This window comes from Seriola dumerili, unplaced genomic scaffold (assembly GCF_002260705.1).
Source record: "Seriola dumerili isolate Sdu_G_001 unplaced genomic scaffold, Sdu_1.0 BDQW01000070.1, whole genome shotgun sequence".
Lineage (NCBI taxonomy): Eukaryota > Metazoa > Chordata > Actinopteri > Carangiformes > Carangidae > Seriola > Seriola dumerili.
In genome coordinates, this window is record NW_019174325.1 from 688,310 (window position 1) to 707,544 (window position 19,235).

Below are 19,235 nucleotides of genomic sequence, written 5' to 3' on the forward strand. Positions count from 1 at the left end.
ATTGTTTGTGGATGATCGGCTCAGCTGTTTGAGTGAATTTAGCTCAGATGACTTGCTGCACTTCAAACTTAATTCCAGGTAAATTAAAGTCACTATCCTGAGGCCGTGACCCCCGACTCGGCTTAGCCCACTTCCTCTTCTTACAACACTGCAGTGCAAATACAGTGACCAACCCTTAATGCGATTTGGTAAAGGCAGTGAAATTACTCCAATTAAACTGGATTTATATTACAGGAGTATTACAACTACCGCAGCAGCGAAAAAACAAAAAGTCGTGTTCGATGGGCTGAGAAGAGCCGCGAAGGGCGCTCTAAATCTCCTTGTTGTTTTATGGTTTTTCTTCCACGGGGATCATGGGGGAAAAAAAAAAAAAAAAATCCAATTTGGCCATTAATCTCATCTGGTCAGGGTCTCCGGACCTCCAGATACACCCGGGCTAGATCAAAGATGGAGGAAATGCCGTGTGACAGCGGTACAGATTTCCCCGAGAGACTTCAAAAAGACTGTGATAGATAATCCAATGGAAATGGACACATCACCTTTAGGTGCTGCTTTGGGAGAATCGGTGCAGTTTTTTTTTTTGGGACCATCATTCCTGAGTTATTAGTATGACTGAGTGATGGTTTGTATAAGCCTGTAAAATAACAATGCGTCATCCTTTGGGGATCAGAAATATTTGGCACCTGTGCGTCACTTGCGTATGGCTTACCTTTTAAGTTCATACGGACTTTGATCAGAAAAGCTAACCAATAGGCTATATGGGAAATTAAGGAAATTAATTTGGGAACCGCAGGCTGATCATTCTGTGGTGTTTTATTATATCCATTATGTTATTGAATAAATCGCCGTCTCTGCGTCTTGATCCCGTGAAAAGAGACATTTTTCTGAAAATCTAAAAGAATTCAACTTTGAAGTCAACTTTCGGGACATAAACGTGATTGTCTGCTCGTTTTTTGCCCCCCCTCTTTGATTTTGAATCTAAGCGGGTTTGCGCTCATTTCCCTGGTGACTGTCATTGGCTGAGGGCGCGGGACGAATCCTCCCTTCCCTGAACGCGTCGGTGCAGTTTGAGCGCGGAGCCCCATCAGCCCTGGACCACATCTCAAAGCCCCGGAGCTCCAGGTCTGGACGCGGGCCAAGTCTGTCTGGTGTCAAACCAGCCTGAACAGATACTCTCAGACATCTCATTTCTTCACCTCATTCCTGAGACGGGACTCTGCCCACCCCTTGTGTAAAGCAATTTAAACCTGATAGCACATCATCTGCCTATCTCCACTGAGGATCTCTGCTGGACTATCAGACAGTCGCTCTTCACTTTTTTTTTTTTTTCTCTCCCCCTCCTCATAAGCACTTTGCCACCGCGCAGCAGAGTCTGAGCCGGCCATGGCTTTTACGCGCAAAACTTCCGTCCACCAATTCTCCTCTGATCCATTTTTAATCCAAGTTTGATCTGCAGATTTGTACAAGTTCTGACTTCTTCTCTTGTGTTTTCATATTTTTCTCTCATCCGTGGAAATGCTCCGTCCAGATCCATAAAGGACCAAAGATTGGTTAATATGAACTTATTGCCAAGTGGAATATGTTTTTATTTATCTGTAGCAATCTGCTGGCTGACGGCCGAGGTCGATGCGTCCTGGTGGTAAGTACAGCACTTTTTAATATTTACATTTAAATGCAGATGCAGAAAAAGCCTGTGCGATGAATATAAAGCTTTCTTGGTTTAACTAGACACGTTTTAATTCATCTCGGCAGAAAAATAATCTTATAGTAAAATGTAATTGGTGTGAAATAAATTTGTAGTAATTCTTTTCCCCCTTCATGTATAAAAATACCTGTAAAGGAGTTTCCGTTTTCCTTTGGTTAATGAGAAATTTCCCAGAGATTCAGTGACTAAATTCCCTCCTCAGCTTTCCTACCTGTATTTTTGCAGCTTGTTGAAGACTGAACATTTGGACAGATACGTTTCCAGGATAAAGTCATTTGATATAATTTAATTTCTCCTTATTTGCTGTCTTTCTCTTGAATCTTTATTGCATATTTGCAAAGGTTCTGTTTCCAAATTCCAAACTTCACACTGCCTGTGATACTGAGATGCTGTTTAAACAATAATAATTTTACTCAGCTCCTTTCTTTTTCTTTCTTGCTGTTCTGGTCTCTCTCTCTCTCTCTCTAATTGTTTAAGAGAATCCCTGCAGCCTGCAAGAGTTCAAATTCCCTCCCGGTCTTTCACCACCTTGTTCCGCAGGTACACGGGGAGTGTGGACTTGTTGGGAGAGATTTCAAGTTTTTCTGCCTCGTTACTTCATCGTTTTCTCTGTTTGTAGAATTTAAGCGTCCAATTACCCTACAAAGGTTGAGTGTTTCTTCTTTATACTGCAGCCACCTGGAAGTGCAGGCATGCTTAGTTATTTACACTTTGGTTGTCAGAATAGTTTCATTGAGAAAGTGATCAGTGATCAAATTCTGCACCAGTCTTGTATTATTTCCTCCCTTGTAAATATTAGTTGTTTTTGTTGTAAATGTGTTCAGCTTCCTCTCGTCTTCTCCTCTTCCCCGCAGGTACATGGGCACCCTGGGCTCCCAGGTGATGTGCGACAACATCCCTGGTCTGGTGAACAAGCAGCGCCAGCTGTGCCGCCAGCACCCCAGAGTGATGCAGGCCATCGGGGCCGGGATGAAGGACTGGATCTCAGAGTGCCAGCATCAGTTCCGCAGCCACCGCTGGAACTGCAACACCACGGCCAGGGACCACAACCTGTTCGGACGCCTGCTGCTACGCAGTGAGTGGAGTGGGGGGTGTTTTATGCAGGTTTTTAAAAGTCATTATGTTGGGAAATTGGGGACAGTGGGGAGGGGCTGCTCCTCACCTGGAGGACCTTCGTGTTCAGGAAGCATCCTACCTGCTGAAGTGTCCTCGGCAAAGTCACTGAGCCTCTCTCAGCTCCAGGGCTGCTGTTCTGTCGACCTCTGATCCCCCTGCAGGATAGGCAAGAGAAAAGTGAAGGTTTGACACATTAGGTTTTAAGAATTAGCATTCAAGCTCTTATAATTAGAGCGAGGACTCAAAAAAATCATGTCCATCTTAAATCCCTGCTCCCTTTGTCTCAGTGCATTTGGTCTGAAGACATCAGATTGATGTCACATTAAATTACGGCTGTTAAAAATTCTCATATTGAGCCGTCGTGGACTTCGGAGCATTCAAACCTGAACCTCTTTTTGAAAATGAGACATTTTTGTCACAGAAAAACATAAACAATCATCTGACTCCGTGTCATGGATATAACTTTAACGTGTGATGTCTGAATAAAGGACGTCAGTGTTGAGATAATGCTGTGATAACACTCCTGCGGTGCTGTAGATGATAACAGACGCAGGGACGAGGTGCAGACAGTGTGTAAATCATCTTATTCGTGATAACAGTGACTTCAGCAGGTTTGTCAGGTGCCTCAAACACTGCAGACTAAGAATAGAAAGTCCCTGAGTAGATTGCCTGCTACTGTATATCCTGGCTTGTGTTTCCAGGTCATTGTGCGCTGCTGGCACCTTTTATTTTGGGGGAAATGAATCGCTGCGTGATCATGTGTGTTGCAGCGCGCACACACAAACATGTTTGACCATATGTCTGAAGTTACTGCTGAAGTGTTGGGTAGATTTACTGCGACACAGAGGCTTTCTGGGAAAACAGATAGTTCCCTCGAAGATATGTTCTTTTCTTTTTTCCTTTTTTCTTTTTTTTTTCCTCTCAGGTTGGATCACATTCCACACCTCGTCTCACTTTACAATTGTACATCTATCATGTCGGTGCAGCCGGCTGGTTTCTCCGTCAGTCTGGTCTGGAGTCGGAGGCTAACATGTTACTCGCTGCTCATTATACTGCTTTTGTTACAGTGATGTTGTGACTTCTGGTTTTTCAGTTTTTAGTCCTGAAGAGATTTGTCAGCGGGAGAAAAACTAATCGGCAGCTTTTTTGATGATTAATTAATCATTTAAGTCACGTATCAGTATAAATATCATAATAACATCGTAAGATTTCCTGCTTTTCTCTGTCGTACATCGTTTTTACTGAATGTATTTGGGTTTTGCTCTGTTGTTTGTGTTGTTTGTGTTGTTTGGACAAACCAAGCGATCTAAAGACATCACCTTCATCTCTGTATTTCCTGACATTTTATAGTTGAGACGATTAATCAGTTAATTGAAAGAAATAATCCATAGATTCTTCGGTAATAAAAAGGTTTGTACAGTTTATTCTTTCAGTATCAGTGACATAAAGATAAAGAGTTGATATTTAAATCAGTTTGATTCAGTTTTTATCATAGTGGTGTTTACGCCTCAGCTACTGTCTCAGCTAATTTCTCTCCACTCAGCTCGTTCAAGTGAGAAATGGTAAAAAATGTTGACTCTTTCTAAATACAGGTAATCCCCCACTTTTAAGATCCTCACCGGGTTGTTAGCACTGTTTATGCTCTCTGGTGATTTGCAGGAGAAGACACTTCATTTATTGAACATCTTAAAAAGCTGAAGGAGACACGGTCACAGATTTTTTTTTTTTGGGGGGGGGGTTAGTTGAAAATAAAAGTTATAAAGAATGTGATAAAGGACCCGAGCAGTAAAGTGCGAGTGGCAGCATCAGGGATTGAAATGATTAACAAGAAACGAGCGACCTGTCACCGTCTGTGACAGATGAGACGTCGGGACAGAAGCATTCTGTCAAATCAGAAGTGTCAGCGTCTCAGGAGCGAAAATCAGTCTGTATCCTCCCCCGCGACGACTCCTTATAACAAGTCATAATCTTTATTTACTGCCGCTGGAGGATCATCGGGACCTGGCGGCCTGATGTTCCTCTCCCATGCCCTGAGATTTAACCTGCGAGGCGGATCCTTCAACTTAGTCTGTTTCATGTTGGGGCCTCTAATCAGCCGTGTGGTATTCGGACCTCCCAGCCGGGCCCCGGCCGTGTCACACAACATTATCACGGCACATCGAGGCGCCGTCAGAAGCTCCTTATTGTCAATGTCAGCGGGCTAATTTCAAACAATTACACCAGAGTTTTTCTCTCAGCGTCCCCCTCATTAACCTCGTTAGACACGCTCAACTTAGCTGCTGGACTGGGGCGCGCACACACACACACACACACACACACACACACACACTGATATCTCTGAATATATGTATATCTTTGCCAGAACTTTGTATTTTTATTCTCTTTTAAGTTTTCAAGTTTTCAAAGTTTTTGCTGCCTTACACTGAGAAACATGTTTTTCTACAAAACAGTTTTTAACAAAAATGCAACAATAACAAAAAAAAAACAAAATTCTCAATGTTAAAATTTGTGGAAGAACAAGAAGCCGTGCAAGAATCTAAATGAAATAGTGCAAGTAAAGATTACACATCAGCGTCCGCTCTTGGTTCTTCACAGTCGACACATTTGTATTCAAGGGGCCACACCCAACGCTAGTGTTCGTATTAATGTGTATTCCATTAAAACAATAAAAGGAGTCTAATCTAATATTTTAAAGTCATTTGTCAAACAAAAATATCAAATAGTTAATAATTTAAATTCTCTTAAAGTGAATATTTACAGCTTTTCACTTTGGTTTTATTATTATGAGGCAGGTTTGGGTTCAGATTGGAGTCCTGGGTCCTTCAGTCAAAAATGAACTAATTTATACATTTATATCGATCTAGAAAATAAGAAATGGTGAATTTATTGTAGTTTCCATAATACCAAGAGTCTAACAAGAGAAATACTATAGTTTTTAAATTGTTGTTATTATGAACCTTTTTCTTTTAAAGTCACATTTATTTAAATTGGCAGAAACCTGATACTTTAAGTGACAGAGAATATAGTTGATGCATCTTTTCCAAGAACAGAACTGAGGTTCCTTTTTAGAAAAATATTTTAGTTACACATTGTTGAATAAAACACAAATTAAGTGGGTTTTTCCCCCCAGTGATAAAGACGTTTTCTGGCCCTGAGTCGTGTCTGCAGGTTTTCCTCTCAGCTCCCTGTTCATCCCGACTGCAGCCTGTTTGTAGTCTGACGCAAGACTAAGAGTACGACAAGTTAAACAAGAGGGCAGTTCAGAGAGATTTGACACAGTTTGATTTTTATCTTTGATATTTTGTAGATTAAAAACAATGTAAAATTATAGTCGCAGCTTTAAACATGTCATAAATCTCTTCTCTCGCTGACGTCACTATGTGTGTTTTCACATGTGTCATAGTTTCATAGAAGAGGTTACAGACAGAGACACACACACACACACACACACTCTTTCTCTGCCTCGGCCTTTGATCCCTCTCAGATCTCTCATCAGTTACATGTAGAGGGAGATAAGAGCAGATATCAGGGCATTGCTGGTAAACGTTTAGATGTTTATCCATCTTGGAGGTAGATGAAGCGTTTTTTTTTTTTTATTTCAGACCTTGCATGAAATAAAACCTTCTAACAGACGACGACAAATACGGGTCATACAGGTAGCAGCGGAGGCCAAACATTTGAAGGATCGTTCTGGTTTAATTCTGCCCTCAGACAGCCGGGGTCGGGCAACGCCAGATTCAAGATCAATGGAATAAAAGTTTTATGTTTGATTTACATTTCAGATTGATAGAAATCCTAAACTTTTGGTTTTTTAGTATTTGGATGAAAAATATGTCGCTAGTCTCTGACGCCAGTGTTCGGCTCCGTGTGTTTTTTCAGCCACACTAGCTGCACGGCTCTGGAGACGGGTCGTCGGGCTCAGACTGAACAGAACAGCCACTGGATGAATTTCTAAAAACGTGGTACGCTCTCGTCAGCGCCACAGGATGAAGTGTAAACGTTGCTGATTCCTTAAGTTTTCATAAAATACCTGCAGAACTCAGTCACACGCTGCGTTTACTGCAAATTAGCGAATGTTAGCACGCTAAGCTAAGAATTAGCTTAGGTAAAGATTCCTACTGCACATCTGTCTGTTGGTATTGTCATTGTGAGCATCATTAAGATTTTCAAACCGCTCAGATTCTCCGGTGCGTTACCTGCCTTCGTTTCTTCTGTGCGCTCTCTTGTTCACAACATCTCGTCCTCCCCGCACAGGCAGCCGCGAGGTGGCCTTCGTCTACGCCATCTCCTCAGCCGGCGTGGTTTACACGTTGGCGCGAGCCTGCAGCCAAGGCGAGCTGGACTCCTGCTCCTGCGATCCCACTAAGAAGGGCTCGTCGCGGGACGCCAAGGGGTCCTTCGACTGGGGCGGCTGCAGCGACCACGTGGAGCACGCCATGCGCTTCAGCCAGGCCTTCGTGGACGCCAAGGAGAGGAAGGAGAGGGACGCCCGCGCACTCATGAACCTGCACAACAATCGAGCCGGCAGGAAGGTGAGGACGACCTGACAGCCACAGCACACCTGTAGAGATCACTGCAGCACTGATGAAAAGACGTTTGGTTTTAAAACATGAGAAACAACAAAAATGTTCTAATTTAGAAATAAAATGTACAAATTTAAAAGTTAGATTTAGTTGCAAATTAGAAGTAAATGTGCAGCTTGAACGCGGCTCTCTCGTCACCTTGTGTTCCTCTGAAGTTATTTCCTGTTTCCTTCTCCAGGCAGTGAAGCGCTTCATGACTCTGGAGTGTAAGTGTCACGGCGTCAGCGGCTCGTGCAGCGTTCGGACCTGCTGGTTGGCCATGGCCGACTTCCGGCGCACCGGCGACCACCTGCGGAAGCGCTACAACGGCGCGGTGCAGGTCGCCGTTAACCAGTACGGCACCGGGTTCACCGCCGCGCACGCACACTTCAAACGACCCAGCAAGAACGACCTGGTGTACTTTGAGGACTCGCCAGACTACTGCATACGGGACCATGAGTCAGGTAAACAGCCCAGTCTTTCAACCGCAGGATCTGATGAGACGATCACCGTGCTGACTAATCAGATTGCAACCTGTTACTGGAAATAAGGCGTTTAAACAGAAAAACATTGTCTTGTCCACCAGTTTGTACTAAAACAAGCCTCTGCAAGGCTTTCGCTCTCCTTCTAGAGGCCCCGGGACTTGAAACGTCAGCCATGTTGCTTTGGTTATTTGGTTCCACCTGAGCTCAAATGACTCTGTTCTCACCTGGCCAAATGAACCAAACCGAAGAAGTGAACTCCAGAGTTCAGCTGAACCGCCTCAGCGCGAGAGGGGACGGGTGTGAACAGATTTGTCATGAGGGTTTTCAAACGCTTGATCAAAAACATTTGGTTGAATTACACAAACAAAACCTTAAATGTTCTTGGCATCTCAAACCGGCGTTTCAGTGATCACGTGACAGAAGTGGAAATTAGCTGCAGGAGAAGCCAGTGGAATCACGAGTTCAGAGGATGAACTTCAATCTTTTGAATCTATTTTTACAATTGGATTTGATGTTGGCGGATTTCTTTGAGCGACAAATACTTTTTACTGTGTAATTATAGCGGCAGTGGGTTGGACTTGTGCAGCGGTCTGGTCTCTCCGTGTTCTGCAGCGGTGAGCGTTTTGTTTGAGTCATGATCGGAGCCGCTGGATCGCTGTCGTCCTTTTTTCTTTTCCTGTGACAAGGTTAGGGACAGTGAGTGTGAGAAGGAAAATGTTTGTGTATGAAAACTGTGAGAGAGAGAGAGAGAGAGAGAAGATGATGAGTGTGTGTGTGTGTGTGTGTGTGTCAGAGGAGGTGGATGCCTGCCAGGCAGCAGATGATCCGTGGCGATCGGGTGTCGGCCAGTTTAAGAGCCATTACACACTTCTGTAGGCTGAAACCTTAGAGCACCACACATCACTATAAATCACCACCGCTGGAAACACACACACGCACGCACGCACGCACGCACGCANCTTAGAGCACCACACATCACTATAAATCACCACCGCTGGAAACACACACACACACACACGCACGCACGCACGCACGCACGCACGCACGCACGCACACAGAGGAGTTTACAGTGTGTTTCATGTCAAAGTGAGACTCTCCTCCAAAGCTGTTTCCTTCGTCCCGTTTCATCCCGCTCTGTGTTCACACTTCACTTCAACCCTCCCTTTTCTCATTTGTAAGCACATCAACATTTAATAAATGGTTTATAACACATTATGATGTTGTTGTAAGGACACGTAAGGAGCATTTATAAATGTACAGCATTTGTCCGAGACTTATTTTATACTTTCACACCAGGGCTTTACTAACGCTGTGAAGTTGTTGACCAGTACGACTCCGTTATAGTGTTTTATTAACGTTTATGAAACGATCATATTTATTAAAGTAAAGTGTCACTATTTAAGGGAGATTGATAGTTGGATGCTTTGATTGGCACGTTGTTGTGTTTCAGTCACACGTGTTTGCACGAAGGTGAAACGTCTCGCTCGAGGAACCTGATGGAACCTGGGACCTGTGTGTGTGTGTGTGTGTGTGTGTGTGTGTGTGTGTTGTATTCTGTGCGCAGTATATCAGGCAACGTCACGCTCAGATGTGTGGGGTTTTCATTTAGAGCGCGAGACTGTTTCATGTTCAGAGATCCTGGAAGTTTAATTCTTGATCTCCGGGATCAATATGTGTGACAAGATATCTAAACTCAAAGGTTCACTTACTGGTTTGTCAGAGCTTTCAACATAGTTTCTTTTCAGTTTAAACAAAAATTTCACTTTTGGATAGAGACAGTTTAGATACAGAGAGGAAACACACTGACAAGACCCTAAATCAATGAATCAATTAATAGATGGACAGAAAATGAATCTGCAGGTATTTTGATCATGGATTAATTGTTAAGAGTAACTGACTGTCCCCAGCTCAGGACATCTGCCGTATGTCTCCTCCCTCTCCGACTGTTTCCTGTCTGTATCTAAACAGTCACTATCCAAATGTGTTGATGACAAATGTTGTTGTTGTTGTTGTCGTCGTCGTCGTCGTCGTCGTCGTCCTCGTCCTCGGTTGGAGCTTTTTAAGATTTGCTGCTTTTCATGAGATCAAACTAGATTCATGTTTTTGGATCTGGACTGTTGATCAGATAAAGTGTCACCTTGGCTCAGAAACCGATTTGCGTTTGTCTCTATTTTCTGACATTTTATCGATCAAACACTCGTGTTGTTGAGATCAGCCGCGTCCCTAAATATTCTGCTGAAACCACGTTCCCTCTAACCTCCTGATGGACCTCTGGAGGTCTCAGGGCCCCCGTCTGGGAACAAGTAGAGGCTTCACAGCAGACATGAAGGCCTCATGGGCTGTGTACATGTAAGCAGTGTGAGGTAACACACACACACACAAACACACACAGTGTTGGGCCTGGGCCTCTCATGAGAACCCAACTCGCTCCCTCTCTAAAGACCATCTCCTCTGGGACACACACACACACACACACACACACACAAGCATGTAAACTCGCTCTCAATCATGACACGTACTGTACATCGAACCACCCTCTCTCTCTGGGACTCTTTTACACACACACACACACACACACACACACTCAGAAACATGACGCGCAATCTTTCTTGAAACACACACTTTGAGTTATTCACTCTTGTTCTTCCTCCCATCACGCACGCTGAAAAACCTCTCAAAGACATGCAAACTCACCGTCAATCACTCTGAAACACACACACACACACACACACACACACACACACACACACACACAGGCTCGGAGCCCACAGAGATAGTGAGACGGCCCCTCTGTGCCTCTTTAAAGTGTGAAATCAATTTCCCTCGGCCCCGGCGAGGCTCAGGTGCTAAACTCATCTCTCGGCGCCCCCTCATCTTAATTCAATAAGCAGACGCAGAGAGGCGAGCGCTGCGAGGAAGACTCTGGCCGTGATGTCACCCCTAGCAGCGCAGCATACCGCGGATGACGGGCGGGCTCGCTGCCAGAGAGGGGCGTGGCTTCAGGTCATGCCCAGACATATTACCTGGCGAGGGAATGGTGCAGAGACGGTGCGCACACACACACACACACATACACACACACACACACAGAGTGAAGCACAATGTAAACACGAGCAAATTCCAGAACAACGTTCGAGATGGTACTTGAAGTCAGTGCATCACTTTTTTTCTAAAACCCTTTTTATTTATACAGGAGAAGTCAGCTGAACGAACACGCGCACACACACACACACACACACACACACACTTCACAGTCACACAGTAACATGTTCGTTCCTCCGCTGGCTGAACAGAACTGAACAGGAAATATCAGACCTGTAAGAAACAGAAATCACAGACCTTTATTTTCTTATTTTTAAAAACTACTTCCTTCCCTTATTTTTATCTTAATTTCATAAACAATTTCAGAAGCCCTCACAACTGTCAACAACTTGAGTCTGAAACAGGAAGTAACGCCTCGGAAGCCCATCGGTGCGTCTGTGTTGTTGATAACGGCGCTCTGTCCAGCCGTCTGTGCTCATGTCATCAACAGCTTCACTAGAGCTCGTTATTACACTTTTCAAAACTCTGGGTCTGCAGAGCCGTGTAGATGTAATCGCGCCCTGCGGCCTCGCCTGCAGACGCTGTTGGCGGTTTGCGAAGCTGAGAGTAGTGAGTTTTTGTTGAGACGTGTCGGAGAGGTTCTGATTCCTTCTTGTTTTGCATTTGTCTTAATTACAGAACGATCTTATCTTTTAATTCGACACAACAGGATCCGACTTCTCGTGATCTGTCGGGAAATCTGGAGGTGATAACCCAAACGTTCTTCTCACGGCCATCAGACAAAAACGTGAGACTGTGATGTGGTGACGATCTATAACCAACACTCGCTGTCCTGCTCGTATTTTTAACGTCAGCTGATGGAAGTTGCTGATTTCACCGAAAACAAACAAAACAAAAAATTCCCTAAAACATCCTGATGCTGTGACGTTTGTCAGCAGTTTAAATGTAAGAGTTAGTGACTCTAACACGGGACCGTATCAGAGCTACACACGTTTAAGTAAAAACTGCATTTAACAAATATTCTCATTATCATTTAATTAAGAAAATAATCAGAAGAATAATCAGTTAACGATTTGGTCGATAAATCCCCGTCGCTGTTTCCTTGAGTCAAACGTGACGTCTTCAAAATCAGAGCCAGTAAAAATCCACCTGAAAGAAAATTTTCCAAGATAACTGGCGAAACATGTTCCACAAAAAGAGATTCTTGATTCTTTTGTACCTTTTTAATTTTATGTATTTATTTAGATTTACAGGCGTTTGTTCTGCCGGCTTGTTTCTGTTGTTGTTGTTGTTGTTGTTGTTGTTAGCAGCACGTTGGTCAGCTGTTTGCTGTTTTCAAATGTGCTCTATAAATAAGTTTGATTTAATTTGATTTGAATATTCAGTCGAGTAACAGACGAGTTGTTTCAGCTGGTTTTTTTTCATGTACTAATTATTATTATTGTTTTTAAAAAATCCAGTTTGGGTTTGTTCAGATAATTCTGATGTGACGACAAGAAAACAAACATAACAACAACCGTGACCTCTGCAGACGTCTGCAGTGAAGTGTGTGTGTGTGTGTGTGTGTGTGTGTCTCCTATAAAATGAACAGCTGATGAAGAGCGGGAGCGCGGCCCTGACGGCTCCTATCATCAATCTCTCATCTCTCCGTCGTCTTACCGTTCATCATCTTACCCAGCCCCCTCCTGTCTCATCCTCACTGCGCTCCCATTGGCTCCCGATGACCAATAAAACCGCTCTGATTGGGCAAATTGTGGCTCATATTCTCGCCGGGTCACATTCCTGATTGCACTTTTGGAAAGGGTCACTTTACGGTGAAACGTCTGTGAAATCCTGAGTGATTTTCCCAGGACGCTTCTCGCCTGTTTAACCTGGAATAATTGTCAGTGTAGGAGTCGAACTGTCCCGACGTCGATCTGGAGGGAAACGGCTGAAATGCGTTTTTACATTTACTGAATAAAACTAATGGATCAGTGGGAAAAAGATTTTCACTGTCGCATGAAAGAAAAGTGGACGTGTATCATTTCTAGTGTTTTATGTACTTGGCTAATTGTTTTTTCTTTTGTCGCGATTGTCTTATTACACAGTGGTTCTCAAAGTGAGGGTGCTCGAGGAGGTTCCCTGGGGTCCTACAGCAAAGAGGGTCAGTTTAGGGTCTTTAGGGTCTTGAGCCATCAGAGTGATAAATACCTCATTTAAATATCTTATATGAGAGAAGGCAATTTGAATCTATGACAGAGAAATAATTAAACAAAAAATTGAGGGTGTGGACATTGATCTGAGGAGCGTTCAAAGACTTAAATTTGCATTTGGACTGATTTATATTTTGCACAAACTAGTGGAGGGAGATTGATCTTCTTTCTGTCCAACATTTCAACTGATGAGAAAATAATTGGGATATTTTGGGATGTTTTCTTTAACAGAAGATCTGAGGTGTTAAATAAGACCTGCTTTGTTTCACCCTCATATTTCTTCCTGCTAAAAGATGCAAAGAGACAGTGGTAGAAAGTCAAGAGACAAATTTGCAGTCTTTTCTTAAAAAGAGCAAGAAAATGGATTTAATTTTTTTCCCTGTTATAATTTAAAGATCCAGATGAAATAAGGAGTTTGAATATTGTATAAAAGCAAATACATTGTCTTTTCAGCAAACTGACCTCTCTCTCTCTCTGTCTCTCTCTCTCTCTCTCGCTCCAGGCTCGATGGGGACGGGGGGCCGGGTTTGTAACCGGACGTCCCGCGGCGTGGACGGCTGCGAGGTGATGTGCTGCGGTCGAGGGTACGACACGTCGCGGGTCAGCCGCACCACCAAGTGCGAGTGCAAGTTCCACTGGTGCTGCGCCGTGCACTGCCGCGACTGCCACCAGCAGGTCGACGTCCACACCTGCAAGGGCCAGACGTGACCTCGCCGCCGCCGCCACCGAACACTACTGACCACTACTACACCAGCAGTCACACTGGCTCCCATTACCACCACCGCCACCGCTCTCCTGCTGGGCTGCAGACCCTCCCTCTGTCGTCACATTACAGGCGACACTCACAGGATATTCTTGAGTCCGTCTTTTGGCCTCGATTCTGTCGCCCGATCACCTGTCAATCAAACAGTAGGTATGTCGATTCTCTGTGGAAGTCTGGCTCTGCAGGCGACTCCTCTTCACTCTCGCCGTCTTTAGCTGCTGCCTTGACAAGAGCTTCCAGATGATCAGTAGAAGCTTCATCCACCGGTTCACTAGTGAGCTGTGCATTTATTTTAAAGTATATCAATAGATACAAACTCCTTCACACTGAAACCTGGTTTTTAAAAAGCTAAAATTCCTGTCCTGTGTCATCTAGAGACGCAGCAAATCCTCTATCCTCCCATTGTATTTATTTACTCTCAAGTCCGTAAAAAGTGTCTGAGGTTTATTTGTGTTGTGTCTAGAAAGATCCGTGACACAGGACGACCTCAATCTGTGAGCTGATACAAATCTGAACTCCCCAGAATATATCGCTCATCCTGCGTCCAGGTTTAAACACGAGAAAGTCTGAATTAGTCTGGAGTGTGGACACAGCTTGTTTATAGTCAGATCACACAGGGCTTTGTTTGTGATTATGTAAATATGTGCTTGTGTAAATTAAAAATCAGATATATAGTGAATGGAAGCATTAACTGTCAGACTGCACGTCCCCCAGTGATCGACTCCTCCTGCAACAAAACGAGTCTCTGTTTTGTTTTTGTTTTTGTTCGTTCAGCAGCTTCAAAGTGACGCGTTAAAAGAAAAATCCTGCTGGTTTCTTGCAACTCTTTGATGATGATTCACATCAGCATTAGTGACGTCACACTTCGCCATGGTAACCGCTGAGACGGGGGAATGTGGCCGCACACTGAAATTCTGCTTTGCTTGTGTTTTCTGTTTTACTTTTTTGCAGTTTTGTGACATTTTCCTAGATCTCAGCAACTAAATCACTGAGGATTTTATTTTATTTTTTGATTGTTTTTCCTACAAATCAAGAACACTGAACGTCTTTACTGGTAATTTTCAAATTCACACTTTAATTTTAGACTTTTGGATGATTTTGTCCTTCTGTCCCGACAGCAAAATCTATTATCACACTGATGAGACTTGTTTGAGCTGTGTATGTTTTGTTTTTTTTTTTGTTTTTAGTCTGTATTTATATTCATCAAAATGACACGACCCTGAATGAACCTTTGATTAATATGAACCTGAAAACCAGCGTCTGTCTGGACCAGAAGGACAAAAATATGTTCAAGTTTCTAAAGTAGCGCAGCTTGTTCTGTAGTAAACACTGGTCCTCTCAGTCCTCGCAGACACATTTCATCACGTTTGAGCTTTTGGTGTCTCAGAACCAGAACCGGGTTCGTCTCAGACTTGAGGTCAGTGCTGGTGAAAACTCTTCCTCTTCCTGTGGAGTGAGACGTTAGTTTGTGGATGAAAAACACGCGTCAGAAGATGAGAGAAACATGTGAAGGATGAACTGTTTAAAAACTTACCAGGGTTTTGTTTTTTACGCCGCTGTCCAACATGCAGACGACATGTTAAACACCCGGCGGCTCCGGCCGATGGTTCCGTCTGCTGATGGCGCTCGTTTTTTTTTTTCTGCTGTTAAACTGTGTGTGAATCAAAATGGCGGGAAGAAGCTGCTTGCAGCAATACACAAAAAGTCCTTTATTGTATTTTTTTGTCTTTTCACTTTTTTAATGATGGCAATTTATCACCTTTTTTTTTTTTTCTTTTTTTCTTTTTTTTTTTTTGAACAACAAAAAACAGCTTTAAATGATTGAAAACCCAAAAAATGCAAACATATCAAATAAAGTCAAAACCGATTCTGGATTCCTCTGTTTTGCTTTCTTTGTGTCTGACGCCTCCTCCTGTCGTCGCCGTCTATTCTGTGTGGTTTGGCAATTTATCACTTTCTTTTGAAAAACAAAAGAACAGCTTGAAATGATTGAAAAACAAAAAAAAAAACAAAAAAAAAAATGCAAACCTATCAAATAAAGTCAAAACCGATTCTGGATTCCTCTGTTTTGCTGTCTTTGCGTGTCGCGCCTCCTCCTGTCGCCTGTTTGGTTTCGACTCTTGGCACAAAAGTGTGTCAGTTCAGTCCAATGCAGCGTTCTGGGTTTCAGTTCAGCTGTTTCTGTCTGGGTGGAGGTCGGCTCCCGGTTCTTGGTTCTTGGTTCTGGTTCTCTGCTCCTGGGTGCGGTCGGAATCGGGGTCAGATGCGGGTGAGCTGGTGCCAGAGGCTGGACGGCAGGATGCTCTCCACCTTCTCCATGATGAAGTTGAGAGGAGCAAACAGCGTGCTGAGGAACTGCAGAGACACAAACACGACCAACAGTCAACAGGAAGTAACACAAACTAAAAAACAGTCGCTCTTCATGAAACCTGAGCAGCGTTCAGCTCCTGGTGGCCCAACATCTTATGTCAGGCCTCAGTCTCTGCTTGGTGTTTTGGCAACAGCCAGTGAAGGGGGGGGGGGGGGGGGGGGGGGTGATAGGGGCTCCACCAGAGCAACATGGAGGTCATGGAGGTTTCCCACTTTGTCCGACGACAGATAAAAGCCACGACAGGGTCTGCGCCGCGCTCTCCTCCACCTGCAGGCATCTGCCTGGTCGTCGGTGGTTTGTGTGTTTGAAAAGCACAAAGACACACGTCGTATCGCAGCATCTGTGTTTCAGCTTCAAAGTGAAGGTGTGTGTGTGTGTGAACTGTGTGTGGGCGAGCAGCGCAGAGACTGTCCTGGAGGACAAACAGCAGGGATGCCGTGTCCATACCAGACTTATTATTAAGTGGAACAGGGTGTCGGCCACGACGTGATCCTTCAGACCGAAACGTCAGTTACATACAACACATTCAGTTTATTTCCTAATGTCACATTCACACTGATCTGAGATTTGCTCCAGGGGAACAAGCTGATTGGATTGTCAGTTTCGTGTGTCAGTCACAATGAGCAGCGGACTCGTTTTTACTGACACAGCAAAACCGTCCGTCACTAAATAGTTTGTGCAAGAAGCGCAATTTCACCGTTTTACTCTGGAATTGGATGTCTCACAATAAATATTAAAATGCTAAAGGAAACTTTCTGAACATTAACGCAATTATTTCCCTTTATGAATTTAAAACTTATAATGAGGATAATGAATGAAGCTCCGTGAAGTTGGTTTTATTTCATGTTAAATTACGTGTCTCGGCTTATTCTGTAACCAACTTCTCTTTCATGCACCTGGCCCCGGGTCGGACACGTTTCCACCTCCAGATCGCACCTGTTGTCAGGTTAAGAGGTGGGCGGAGCCAGGCTGGGAACTACATGAGGTCACCTAACTGTGCACTCGTGACCGCTAGCTGTCATGTGATCACTTCAGGTAGAAGATGACGACCTGAACAGCAGCTACAAACACGACAGCACGACACGTGGCGTTTGCTGAGGAATGGCTCCACGGAGAAAAAAAGAAAAAAGAAAAAAATCTTTACTTTATTGGTTTCAGATTGATTGATAAATTGATTGGTAGATACCTACATTCACACCTATAGTATGAATGCACAGGCCTGTGTCTATATAAGTGTGTGTGTGTCTGAGCAGGTAGATGGTAGATGCTGATAGTGTCACATCAGGGGGGAGAGATGAGCTCACCCACATTCCAGGGGAGCAGCACAGCGCTGCAGGCTGCAGGGAGGGGCAGGGGAGGCAGCGCCCTCCACTGGCTGCAGTGAAAACATGCAGGAGGAGGCGCTGCAGGCGGCTCTGGGCTCAGCGCTGACGTTTCACTTGAAGCAGCTTCTGTAGAAATTAATTATCTAACAGCTTCCAAACTGAACTCAACGCTCCTCTCCGGGTTGTAAAGCATGTGATGAAACGTCGGTTACTCCCCCCCACGCCGTGAGGCCGCAGCATGTCTTCTTGGCTTGGCACGGCACAGCACAGCATGATTAAACTGGGCCTGCAGAACAATTTAAATGACTTTCAAATGTCGAGTCTGACTGAGTGGCTGCAGGCGCTGCAGGAAAGGTCACGGGGTCATTGGATTCAAATCAGTTTGGAGCAAATTTCATATTAATGCAGCTGCTGGGTTATGAGGTGGAAAACAGACATCCGTGGAGAGGTCAGAGGGCAACTAATTAATATTCATGCATCCAGCTGATGTTATGGAACTGATGCTGCTCCCTTGTCGTTGGTCAAAGTGAAGGTTAAGAGGAAAGTTTCATGCTAGGGGGAAAAGGTCAGAGGTCACCGACACCATTCAGAATTCATTCTCTGCTGAAGAGACACAGAGCCGTGATCCTGCAGCTACAAGTCTCATTTTCTCTGAGTCTGAAACTTCAAGAGAAGGGAGGAGAAGTTATTGAGTGTGTGTGTGTGTGTGTGTGTGTGTGTGTGTGTGTGTACTCACAGCTTTAGCAAACACTCCCATGAGCTCAGGGAACTGGTGTGTGAGCAGAGCCAACATGGCGGTGAAGGAGCAGAGACCGGCTGTGAAGAGGATGAAGAAGGGCAGCTCCTTCTTTGGGTAGACTGACACCTCGTGAAACACTGCTTCCACACACACGCGCAGACACACACACACACAAACACACACACAAACACATGACATAATGTTAGTCTAGAGCAAACAATGGCTTCACACACATCCAAAAATGAACTTCATAACCATTTATTTAAAGTTTAGATTTCAGTTACAACATGTGCAGCAAATAGTTTATTTTACAGGATGTTTTTAACCAAATGCTTCAATTTTCAAAGTCTGCAACAAAATAAAGTTCCTGAATTTAAAGTTGCTGAAACTAAAAGCTGAAAATCCCCAGAGCAGACGGTCAGTCGGGGTTTAGAAGAGAAAGAACATCCAGAGGAAAAAAATAAAGTGTGGTTATCTCTCTGAGGTCAAAAATAAACCACACACTAAATAAGAGTCGACTTAAGAGGAAAAAACACAGACACAAGCATTTTTCTGGTCGGGTGAGTCTCTAATAAGATTTGTGGAGGATGAAATTGTTTCATTCAAAGTGATTTAACAAGCTGCTTCAACAGCCAGCACTCTTCATCTGCTGTGTTGATAAGGAAGGTTTTGCAGTGCAGTCGTATGTAAACAGACACGTCTGATCAGGTCACTGTAAACACACACACGGCTCCTCCTCCACACTGCAGCACCTCACATTCAGAGCTGTGGCCAAAAGGTTTAAAGAACTATCTTCAGTCCTGCAGCAAAGGGTCAAGTCCAAGTGCCGAACCAAAACCTGCAGTTCCTCCAACGACCACTAGAGTCTGGCTCCAACACAGAGTCAATCCCCACAGACTCCCATGTTCAAGTGTCCAACTTTACAGCAAAAATAA

At 44.1% G+C, this 19,235-nt stretch overlaps 2 protein-coding genes across 7 annotated transcripts in view; one reads left to right on the forward strand and one right to left on the reverse strand.

Moving 5' to 3' along the window:
• The first annotated feature begins 1,556 nt into the window (after positions 1-1,556).
• On the forward strand, positions 1,557-13,827 carry wnt2 (Wnt family member 2). The gene is made up of 5 exons (XM_022743583.1): positions 1,557-1,639; positions 2,560-2,780; positions 7,076-7,353; positions 7,583-7,847; positions 13,605-13,827. The coding sequence occupies exons 1-5, from the start codon at positions 1,557-1,559 to the stop codon at positions 13,808-13,810; spliced, it is 1,053 nt and encodes a 350-aa protein (XP_022599304.1). The 3' UTR covers positions 13,811-13,827.
• Positions 13,828-15,683: 1,856 nt separating this feature from the next.
• st7 (suppression of tumorigenicity 7) overlaps positions 15,684-19,235 on the reverse strand; it is a 49,412-nt gene continuing 45,860 nt past the window's right edge. For 4 of the 6 annotated variants that reach the window (XM_022743590.1, XM_022743587.1, XM_022743584.1 and 1 more), the window contains 2 exons: positions 18,298-18,440; positions 15,684-16,220 (listed from right to left, as the gene is read on the reverse strand). In XM_022743590.1, coding sequence (XP_022599311.1) covers positions 16,125-16,220; positions 18,298-18,440 — 239 coding nt within the window. In that variant the 3' untranslated portion in view covers positions 15,684-16,124. The remainder of the gene's footprint in view (positions 16,221-18,297; positions 18,441-19,235) is intronic. The other 2 variants (XM_022743588.1, XM_022743586.1) reach the window with 1 other exon arrangement.